Genomic DNA, 12322 nt, shown 5'->3' on the forward strand with positions numbered 1-12322 from the left:
CAACCTCCAAACTCAAGATAGCACTAGATAAATTCCCAAAAATCCCACAAATGATAGATCCCTAAGGATAACAGCTCAAGCAACGAATCCTTACCTCCAAATAAGACTCCAACAGAAGAATAAGCCAAAACCTTGCAAAGCCCCTTGCTCCAAACCTCTTAATCTTCAAAGATTTCTTCAACCAACGCTCCTTGAAGACCCAAATGCTCTCTAATTCTCTCACACATGAAAAATTAGGGTTTTTGGACTTCAAGGGGAAGCAAAGAGGTTAGGGAGAGGGTATTATGTTCTTTATATAGGGATCAATCCCTGGGATTAGGGTTTTCTCCACACGGCACCAACTCACCGAGTCCAGCCACCAACTCGTCGAGTTGGCCACATAACACGCGACCAGAATCGCGACCCTACTCGCCAAGTTGACCATTCACATTTTCACTTTGAACCCTGAACTTGCACTCCTGAACTCAGGATGTTACACCAAGGAACCAAGGGATCACTGCAGATCCAAGCACATCGACAGAAAATATCACTTCATAAGACATCGGGTAGAAGAAGGACTCCTCGTAGTAAATAGGGTATCATCAGAGGAGAACCTAGCAGATCCCCTTACTAAGGGACTGGGTAGGGTTAAGTACTTGCATCATGCAAGGAGCATTGGGATGAAGGACGATATTAGTTTTAATAATTAGATAGTTGTTCAGAAACTTGTAATATATAAAATGTAATTGACATTTGATGATTAAATAAAAGGTGTTTTATTTATGAGTAAAGTTACTATCTTGTGTCAATCGTTTACTATTGTTTCATTGCACATGTTTTGATTTCCAGAATAATAAGATTATTCAAACTATCCACAGTCGATCATGCTCTGGAAGTAGGTATTAAGGCAAGACTGTCATGAATTTGGCTTGTAGATTGTCTAAAGTGTTTAGACATAGCAAAAGTTTGCTACAACATTCATGAGTGCTCCTGAAATAAGATTTGAGTATTGGATTAAACCCATGCTCACATGAATCACTTCATGGAATTTATCACGAGTGATTGTGAGACGATAATATCATATAGTCTTCAAACCAAGATATATGAGTTTTTGACTACCAATTGGTTGTGCATTGATAGTACGAAAATACATCAGTAACTTGATGTTATAAAACATGATGTTGTGTATGATTTAACGAGTAGTTAGTACAAACATATAAGTCGAAGTTTATTTGTTCCTTTAATCCTTGGAGGATTGAAACCGATATGTTGGGCCCCTCGATGATTTTGTTTTGACTTATATACCAGGCCCAGTCAAGACTCAATTGATATGTTCAATTAAGTTCTATGTCAAACAAATCGGAAATCAGGAAACAAACTGTTGGACAATGAGTATGACTATGTTCCATGTATTTGTCCACATGATATCTTGAAGAACAAATGATTTTATGATCCTTTATCTAAAGGACGCATCAGAGTTCGACAATGGCTTTTCAGAGTAATGATTGCTAATCGGTTTTACTTACAATTATAGTTATTAGACTTATCCAATTGGGAGACTATTGGATTAGGTGTCTAAGCCCATAACTATAATAGGTATGTACTTAACCTGATAGTAGCATGGTCCTTTTGGGTTGCCTTCACTAGAACAATATGATAGGATAAATATTTGAGAAAGAGGTTATTTGTGATTTATTAATATATTATGAGTATAATATATTAATGAATAAATCATATTAGTTAATTAGTATTGATCAAGAATTAATTTGGAATCAATTTAGTGATCAAAAGAGGCTAATTAAACTGACGGGGACTAATTATGTAAATTAGTGATATATATGGTTTGGGCTATTGATCCATGATGTACTAAGTTTATGTGAGAGTCCATGAAGAGCTAGTCCAAATGGGTTATTGGATCATAAGTCTAAGTGTAAGAATTAGGGTTACATATGACTCTTGGAATTCTACACTATATATATGTAACCCCTTGGCCAAAATCGGAAACACAAGCATTCTAGCAAGAGTATAGCCGATTTTAGGTGCCTAGAACTTCTCTCTCAAATCCTCCAATTATTGGCGGTGTTTGTGACTTATTACAGGCATCACACTTGAGGTGCTAAGCTCTTGAAAGGCCAAATTCAACAAGCTACAACAAGAGGTAATCTTCTAACTAGTTTTTATGATTCATATATCACATTTGTATGCTAGTTAGGCTCCATGCTTTGGAAAAACAATATTGCATGTATAATTAGAGAAAACTTAGATCCAAAGCATCTAGGGTTGTATGTGCACCATAGGAGTGTTATAGTGCTCAAAACCCATCATTTGGTTAATGTTATGTTGTATGGTAGGGAAACAATCACTGTAATGACGTTAAAGATTCTTTGATGTCCCAGGAAATGAAAAGAATAGTTCCAATTGGTGAATAAGTTTATAGTTTTGGTTTGTTCGCATGAAAATAAAGAACATCAGATAGAGGTGGAAATAACATAGGGAGGTCAAGTTCTGAATCTAAAGCAAACATTAGATGTTATAACTTCAAGGAAAATGAGCACTCTATAAGAGATTGTTCATTACTGAGGAAAGGGAATCATGGAGTTGAATCAAGCAACAACAAAATGTTGTTGTGGTTCAAGGATATTTTGATGAAGAGGATGATGGTGAAGTTTTGACTGTATGTACAACTAGTTATGCTGATTCTTGGATCTTGGACTCGGGAGCATCATATCATATAACTTATAATCGGGACTAGTTTGGGTTCTTTAAATAGTGGAATGGAACAGTCAAGATGGGTGATTATGGGATGTGTGGGATCAAGTGCAGTAACATAGTGCATATCAAGATGCACGATGGTATGGTTAAGAAAATGGATTGTTGGTTTGTTCTGGATCTTCGAAAGAATCGGATCTCTCTTAGCACCTTGGCGAAGGATGGAGTGAAGTATTTAGGAAAACGTGAGTAGGTAAGAGTCTCAATGGGTGCTCTTGTAGTTATTAAAGTGCTCATTGGATTTATTTCCTATAAGGCTCATGGGATTTATTTCTTGGAAGGTTGTATGGTTAAGAGAACGGTGGTTATATCATAATACTTCGATTAGTATGATAATAAAACAAAGTCTTGGCATCATAGAATAAGGCATGAATGATTAGGGTATGAAAATGAGTAAACCTGGGTAGTTTAGTGGAGATGTAACTGGACAGTTTAAACCTAGTAAAGCTTATGTTCAAGAGATGCAAAGCAGGGTGAAGTTTAGTTCGGTTCAACACTCAAGCTTGGAGATCCTCGAGTATGTTCACTTGGATTTAGGGGGTCCCTCTTCAGTGAAGCTTCGTAGTGGATGTAAATAATTTGTGTTCTCTATTGATGAACACTCAAGGAAGGTTTGGCTATACTTTTTGAATACAAAACATGAAGATGAAGTGTCTGGACGGTTCAAGGAGTGGAAGACTATGGATGAAAAAGAGACCGGGAACCAAGTCAGGTCACTAAGAATAGAAAATTGGTTGGAGTTCTACAAGGCTTCATTTGACAAATTCTACAAAAACGGAATGTATAGTAAGGGATCACACTGTACCACAAACACCACAGCAAAGCGGAGTGGCAGAACAAATAAACCAAACACTATTGGAGCATACTCAGTTTATGAAATTATCTGTGGATTTATCGGAGCAATTATGGGCGGAAGAAATTAACAATGCTTGTTATCCGGTGAATAGATCTCTATCAAATATAACTACTTATAAGACTCCTTAAGAGGAGTGGTTTGGAAAACCTTCAAATTACTTTGGTTTATGAATGTTTGGATGCCCTGGTTACGCTCGTGTGAATGATGGTAAACTGGAGTTGAGGGAAATGAAGTGCATATTTCTCGGATATGTATATAGAGGGAAAGGTAATCATTTGTGGTATACAAAAGAAGGAAAGACTTCAAAATTCATTATTATTAGAGATGTGACCTTTGAATCTGCTATATGTAACCATAGATGAGGTGGTACAAGTGTTGCAGAGGATCAGGGTGCTAGCTAGAAGGTGGAGTTTGTAACACAAACCCACGCAAATTTATGATAAATGGGACACAACAATGTGGCATGGAAAAACATAGATGTGAGGAATCCCTTGTAAGACCCAGGGAAGAAGTGTCTGGTGATGCTGATGCCAAAATAGACAACTTGAAGAAGCTTCTGGAAAATGAGCTTGTGTTGAACGATTTAAGAGCTGAAAATAAGATAGTGGGGATGTTAATTTGAAATGATAGAAGAGCAGGATGGTTATACATTTCTCCCTACATTAAAAAGTCTTTTGACCATTCTATTATGATCAGTACAAACTCATTGGTACTTTTTTGGCGGTTAGGCTCAGACCATAGATGTGATCTAATGAGAAGAAGATCATGGACAATTGGTGTCATTCATAGTCTTGTTTTGAAGGTGGAGAAACCTATCGTGTTCTATAACAAGTTTTGAATTAAAAAGTTTGATACTAAGGAGAATCCAAAAAACATGTTGACAAGTTTGTTTCATAGAGAGAAGTTTAAGATTTTCTTGAACTTGGTTGAGGTTCGCATGACTTAAATCCATTTGTGGATGGATGGCAAGATGGGATACGAAGTTCTTTTTTTCTTTTCTGGCGGAGTTTAGAGAATACTCAAGTCAAGGTGGAGATTATAAATTGTGACTTGAGCATTTGGAGAATGCTCATGGAGCATCTGGTTTCAATGAAGTATGGTGGAACTCTTAGATATGATGGCACTCTTTGATACGATGTCACTCTTGGTTATGATGATACTCTTGGATATGTTGGAACTCTTGGATATCATGACACTCTTGGATACGATGACACTCTTGGTTATGATGGCACTCCTCGAATATGATGGCACACTTTGGAAGGAGCATGTAATAGAAGACCAGAGCATTATAAAACGTTCCATGCACATAAGGTGCTGCCAAGTGATAAGGTTCCACTCAATGACACCTGATGCGTCATCATGACACCTCGCAGAAGTATTATGAACTGGAGGTGCCTCCAAGTGACAGGGTGCCACTCAATGGCACCTGATGTGCCATTATGACACCTCAACAAAGTGTAATGAAATAGAGGTGCCACCAAGTGACATGAGGGATGCCTGCTAGTAATTTGTTTGAGGGTCTTTAGTGTCTTGTATCCTTAATGAGTAGGTCGAATCTCTGTTGGTTGTATTTGTAATCTATGTTTGAGAATTCTCTTAATAAAGAATAGTTCCCTCATGTACGACGTAGGCCGCCCTAACCGAACCACATAAATACTTTGTCTTTTTGTGTTGTTGGTTTCGTGTATTATTCGTATTACTTCCTAACAAGGGTCATCATAGCTTGGCAAGTGACATCAGATATGTGTAGATTCTTGACAAGTGTCATTTGATTTCCTAACATGCTTAACCCATATGAAAAATGAGATTTTGAAATACGAAATGATTGAACGTTAGTGGGAATGTCATCATATACTAAACACTGATCTTAAAGAAATCGACGGATACTTCACTGCCAATACTAAAGAATGAAATGCAAATTAAACAAAGATTCCACCGTCCAACACCGCCCACAACCAACAATATTCCACCTTCGATCGAATACACATACGAGAACTCCAAAATTTTGAATTTCCCTAATATGTCATTTCAATAAATATGTTGGATAAATTAAAGTCTGAACTTATAGAGGAAAACAAGATCGTGTCTTTAGCTTTGTCTATAGGTTGTGAAGCAAGTAAATTACCGTTTACCTATCTTGGAGTTCGTGTAGGTCAGATATGTCTCACGTTATTGATTGGAGTCCGATCTTAGATAATATTCAAGTCTAAACTTTGAGGGTGGAAGGCGAAGTTACTTTCTATTAGAGGTCGGTATAGTCTTATTTGTCATGTTTTAGGCTCTCTGGGTATCTATTATTGCTCTTTATTTAAAATGTCAGTTAAAGTTGTTGATAGATTTAGAGGCGGCTAGAGCCAATGTTTTTTGGGGGCAGATATAGATGAAAAAAATGCATTGGGTCAAGTGGAATAAGGTTTGGTAGTTAAAAAATTTTGTGGTCTCGGTATTAATGATGAATTATGTCAAAATGGCATTGGAGTTTTGTTAATAATTCATATATGCTTTAGATTAAGGTTATTAAATATGTGCATGGAGAGAGACATGAGGTTTTATGACAGTGGATCGAAAATTTACAGTTATAGGTATTTGGTATTCTATTATCTTATCGGAGATTAAACTTAATGATAATCAAATTATTGCTATCAATTCTCTTAAATACTTTGTTCTGGAAAGATGTTTGGGTTGGAGATGTTGCTTTTCAACATTTTTTCCTAAACTCTTGGCTTTAGAGTCTAATCCAGATTGTTTGATCGTTGATAGACATGGGAATCATAAATGAGTTTGGCGGTGGAGAAGGCAGATTAGAGGAGGTGTTGTTACAACCCAACTTTCAAATTTATCTAAGATAGTGGGGAATTTCAGTTTTCTCTTTGTTCATATAGTTGGATTTGGAATTGGGTGTTGGTGGTGATTTTTCGGTCAAAAATACCTAGTTGCTCATTGATGATATTAGGTTACCTCATGGTTCTTTGCCTTCTTTATGGAATAAGCTACTTCCGATTAAGGTTAACCTTTTTTGTTGGAGATTGTTACTAAATTTTCTTCATATGAAAGATAATCTTGTTAACCATAGAATCGTCATTCCTAGTATGTTGTGCCTGATATGTGGTGATTTTGTGGAAGAGATTGATCATGTTTTTTTGGATTGTGATGTGGCTAGATCTGTGTTCTCTAAATTGAAGAAGTGGTGCGATGTTACTTTTTCTCATATTACTTCTATTTGACTATTTCAAATATTGGTCAGATGGTGACGTCGTCTTGGCTTTCGGTGGCTAGAAAACAAGTTTTGGATGCTATAATTATTTCTGCTTGGTGGTGCATTTGGAGGTTGTGCATAGGAAACATAAGTTTCATCCTAATTGAAACTTATGGTTTAACAATCCTATTTTAAACACTTCGATTTAATTCTCGTTTTGCCCTAGCGTTTGCTACTGGTCTTTTTATATACATTTTCAGCCATTAAAAAAAATGTTTATGTTTCTATAACTTATCAAATGTTATGAAATAATTTTTAAGTTTTCTACATTAATGGAATATTAAAATGCTATATATTAACTTGAGTATTGAATATCCTTGAACATAAATCTAACAAATATATTTTGGTTGTAATAAATGTTATGAAACAAAATCATCCAAAAAAGACCAGACGAAAAAAACCCAAAACTAGATCGATTTTAAACTCGCCATTAACCGGTTCGTCAAAGAATAAAAAAACCAATTTGCTCACCTCCATACCGAACATGTTTATTTTTCAGTTTTTGTGCGAGGACAAGGCATTGAGGGCCCACGTATAACAGTATAACACCTTCAAAGTTTGGGCTTAATTGTTAATGAAACTAGCCCAACAAAATCGTTGAAATCCTCATCAGTCTCCCCAAACAAGGTGCATATGTGATATTTCCCTCGTAAGGATGTCAGTTGATGGTGATGATTCATAAGATTCAGTTGATGGTGATGATTCAATAATTGTCAGATCATGCTTATGTAACAGAGGTCGATACTCATACGAATAGATAGATCAAAGATCCATAGGAAAGGACCAGCTATTTGATTATCAAAAGGATCAAAATTGTGTTGTTAGTTTAAAGAACAAAATAATCCCACTTATAAAAGTTATAAAAACAAGTCGAGTTTTAAATAATTTGTCTCGATAAAGACCATTAGACCAGATATATATATCTTTTGATGCAACTAATTAATATTCTGAAGTTTTTATCTTTAAGCTCCAACTACTTTATAGGATGACAAAATCCAGAAACATTACTGATATTTTTTATGACGTCATAAAGACTAGCCACATCACATCCCAAGAATATAATCCAGAAGTACACAACGAGTCAACATCAAACAAACAAGTGAATTCAAACCATGATAAATAACGGTTTTAACCATGATAATGACAGACTCTGCCTTTTTTCCCATCTGTTTTTATTTTTCTTAATTTTTACATGCAAATCTTTTGAAAAATGTGAGTTTGAATAGCTTGGGCTCAACTCCGTGATCACAAGAATTTAAATAGCTCAAAAACATCTATGAATCTGTCAATATACTAAATCCTCAACTTAATTGTTAACCTTATTAATTTATAACAAAATATATCTTTATACTTTTATTTAACAACTATGTAATATACAAGATTAATGATATGCTTAGTGTGACAGATTCGAACCTCGAATAATCCCATAAAATCAGTACAACAAACACAAAACATGCATTAACAACTAGAACTAATTGTCTTGTTGTATCAAGAAAAACTTACAAAATCACAATTTTTTGCCCCATTTCCGCAACTCAACATGAAACATCGACTGTGCCGCCAACAACTCCACACACTGCTTTGGATTCATCAAATCCAACAATCCTTTCAACGTCTTCAATCTCACACAATCCCCCATTTTCATCACTCTCTCCAACCCACCCAACAACCCCTTCACCGCCACCACCGCCACCGCATCACCACCGCCGACACCACCACCATATCTCATATACCTCACCATCTCCACCATCCGTCTGTCCGCCATCCCCACCTGCTGTCTCTCCATCTCCCTCTCAACCTTCTCCTCCTCCATCTTAATCTTCATCCTCAACCCTTCAATTCTCTTCACCTGCTCCTCCGTCAAGTCCACCAGTCCTGTTCCCGTCAACCGCAACGAGTCCACAAACCGGAAAACCGCCGACGGCTTCCAACCGGTGACCCACAGATAAGCGTTTTCGAATGGTGTTAACCACACCGGCGAGAAAAACGCACAAACGTCTTCATGGGCAGCTGCCCATTTAAATTTGTAGTAATTCTTGTGATGGGTTGTCATCTTCGCCACTAAATTTTCGTAATCTGATTCGTGTGTGTAATCTTGAACGAGAAATCTAAGATATTCTTCTAGCTGACATACCCACTTCTCGTAGAATTCGCAGAACTTCTCCTCGATTGATGTCTTCATTCTTTCCTTTCATTAAAGCATGCAATTTATGGCCAACACTATATATATATATATATATATATATATATATATATATATATATATATATATATATATATATATATATATAGAGAGAGAGAGAGAGAGAAAGAGAGAGAGAGAGAGAGAGAGAGAGAGAGAGAGAGGGAGAGATGTGATAGATGCGTGACACGCTTTGAGTTTGGCCAAATGCGTGGCTGACGATGCATGCTGCATGGTTTACGCGCAGCTCTTAGCCAAAGGTTGCCTGCCTCATTGTCATTGCTCTCATGCAAACCTTCTATAACACACTAAAACACACAGACACACACATTAAATAAATAAACCTTTATATGTAAACATATTTATATCGGTCTTTACATTAAAATTTTACATAAATTTATTTAGTAAAACTGTAAAACAGATGCTGTATTTAGTATATAGTAATGGTAAATATAACACACACAAAGACACAAACTTAATAATTAAAACTTTATAAGTAAACATATTAAGAAATCTATTAAAAATTAAATCCATAAATTTTTACTCTATTGACAAAAAAAACCACTCATATTTTTTTTAGTTTAACCATTAAAACTGATAAATTGCAAAATAACTCTTATAATCGGTTACTGCCGGTTTTAGGGTTAAATTGTAAAAAGAAAATGATGGATGACTATTTTGTTACTAAGATTAAACTTTAAGGATTTTCCAAAGATTTTTTATATATACTCAATTTATTTGAAAAAAACTCTTATTTATTTATTAAAAAAACATAAAATAAAGATATTATCTATATCATCTTACTAAAAAATTTATATTTTTTTATCAAAAAACACAATAATGATAATTTATATATCATTTTGGGATTTTTTTTTGTGATTCTTTTTAATAAATATCATTACTATAATCATAAAGTTGTCATCTAAATACAATTTTTAAATTTAGCTCCATGATATATGTGGTGTAGAAACGCACTCCTTAGGACAAATCAACAAAAGTCATATTAATTGCATCTAACATGTGTTTTTATGACTATTGTAGATATTGTATTATAGTTATTGCCACAAAAGCCATCATATTTACATGAATTGTGTGGTTATATCCGAAGTCTGAATTTGTGTTCATTAATGAATGACATTTTGGTATGTATTGTCATTTTGGGCGTTCTATGAGTGTTTTATAGTGAAGATGGTGTTGTTGGTAGTAAATGGTCGTGGTTATGTGTAACGCCCGCAGATTCGGGCTAGTTAATTTAGAGACAATAAGCGTAAAAAATGACTTTTTGATAGAAGATTATTTAGAGTAAATAATCGTAACCATGTTATAGTATATGTGACAAGGATTTCGTACATATAAAGAACGCTGAAATCCGACTTATAACGAAGAAGTTATGACCCGTCGAAGTTTTACGACTAAACCGACACAACACCGCGTAACGTAAAAAGTGAAATTTTGATAAACTAATTTTTAGCTTTAAAGATCTAAAAGAAAGTCGTAATATACGTTAAACCGAGAGCGTGCATGTAGAGGATGTCCAAATCTGACTTCGTATGAGGAAGTTATGATTTTTCTAAAAATTCTGCATAGCAGTACACAACCCAGAAAATTGAATTTTGGATCGATCGATTTTTAACCGACACAACCTAAAAGAAAATTGAAACTCTCGTTAATAGGAGCTTAATGATATAAACACAGCCGAAAACGGACGTCGGATGACAAAGTTATGAATTTTTAACCAACTTTAACTGTCTAAGCCTATTACAATATAACTTTACAAATAAAGTCAAAATTAGCCGACGGAGTCTAAACGAAAGTTGTAGATCACGTCGCTACCTACGCGTGGATATAGAGAACGTTAAAAAACGGAGATCATATGCAAAAGTTATGGATTTTAGAAGATAATTAGTTTTTAGGATTAACCAACGAATGACATGTGGCAAGATCTGGGTCACACCTTCCTCCCCATTACTTTTCACGAGATTGTGACACTTTGCAAGGTTACGCCCAACATAACAAGAAGTACACCCAACATACTAAGTACGCCCAACGTACGCAAGAGTTGTCAACCTATAATTAATTAGGTGGCGTTTCTCCTCATTTCTCCACACCAATTCAATCCAACTCTCTCCCAATCACCCCCAAACCCTCAAGGTTTTTCTCTAGCCCTTTTTAGGAGTTAGAGGCAAGTCCCAGAGCGCCAGAAGGCTCTGAGAAGAAGAGCTTTTGGCTTAGAAGTTCTGCCTGCACAGAACCCTGTTCTTCGCTAAACTCTCTTGTAAGTAAGTTATGCTTATCCTACTTTAAGTATAAACCTATAAGCAAGATTTATCATTGATTCAAAGTCGTTATACTGATTGATCTACTTACGGGAGAGGTGTCTAGAATGGTCACGTTGGGTTTGGTTGTTGGATTTCAAAAAAGCTATGTGCCGAAATGTTCCTCCCTCCCAATTGTCTTGCTGACTGATCCTTACTTGATAGATATTGAAGTAGAGTTTGATTTAATGATAAATCTAGACTAATAATTAGTCGTAATAAATATTAGACTAAAATCTAGTGAGAATAATGCTAGGTTTCATCGAAGGAAAAGACGATTGTTAGAAGCGAAGCGTTGTCCGAATTTCGAGTCACCAGTGAGTGCATAGTCCCTTCATGAACATGCTTTTAATACAAGTATTAATAAAAGTGTTAAATATATGTTGAAAGTTTATATGTGAGTTATATGATTATTATCTGGAAATATGTGTTATATGTATATTTAATGATATACGCTATACGAACCAGACATGGTTCTATATGGGTTGAGATGTATTTACACGATATAAAAATAGATGTATTATAACCCAGAAGATGAATTTATGTTAATACTTAATACTTTGTATAAAATATTACACTAAATTAGGATAGTGTTGCCGAAACAGAGTTAGTATTGAAAGTTGATTATAAACATTGTAGGCTTTCTTATTAATGAAATTAGACTTAAAATAGATGCTTGGTTCAATTAAGTTTGGATTTTGGGTAGTATCTTATTAAGGGTACGCGTGTGATCGGAGTAGAGAGTAGAAACTCTATTCGAGGAGATTGATGATCGATGGAGTAAGTCCTACGTACAAAAGTACTTTCTAAGTATCAAGTCTTTTTCAAAGCTTTGTATTTCAGGTGATGCTTATGCCGGGATATTATTATGTTATGGGGTACGAGTCCTACTCATACCAACGTACTATAATGTGCTAGAAGTACTATCATGTATAAAGTCTTTTTTGAACCTATTGCGTGTCGGG

At 35.4% G+C, this 12322-nt stretch overlaps 1 protein-coding gene across 1 annotated transcript; it reads right to left on the minus strand.

Annotated features, from left to right (window-relative positions):
• Positions 1 to 8266: 8266 nt before the first annotated feature.
• Positions 8267 to 9042, minus strand: LOC145062904 (protein DOG1-like 4). Its single transcript, XM_079010497.1, has one exon. The coding sequence runs from the start codon at positions 9040 to 9042 to the stop codon at positions 8368 to 8370; it is 675 nt and encodes a 224-aa protein (XP_078866623.1). The 3' UTR covers positions 8267 to 8367.
• Positions 9043 to 12322: the final 3280 nt, after the last annotated feature.

This window comes from Lactuca serriola, chromosome 7 (assembly GCF_051521515.1).
Source record: "Lactuca serriola cultivar US96UC23 chromosome 7, Lser_US96UC23_V15, whole genome shotgun sequence".
Lineage (NCBI taxonomy): Eukaryota > Viridiplantae > Streptophyta > Magnoliopsida > Asterales > Asteraceae > Lactuca > Lactuca serriola.

Excerpts from the sequence above, each read along its gene's own strand:
- LOC145062904 (XM_079010497.1), bottom strand. The coding sequence starts at position 9,042 with ATGAAGACATCAATCGAGGAGAAGTTCTGCGAATTCTACGAGAAGTGG.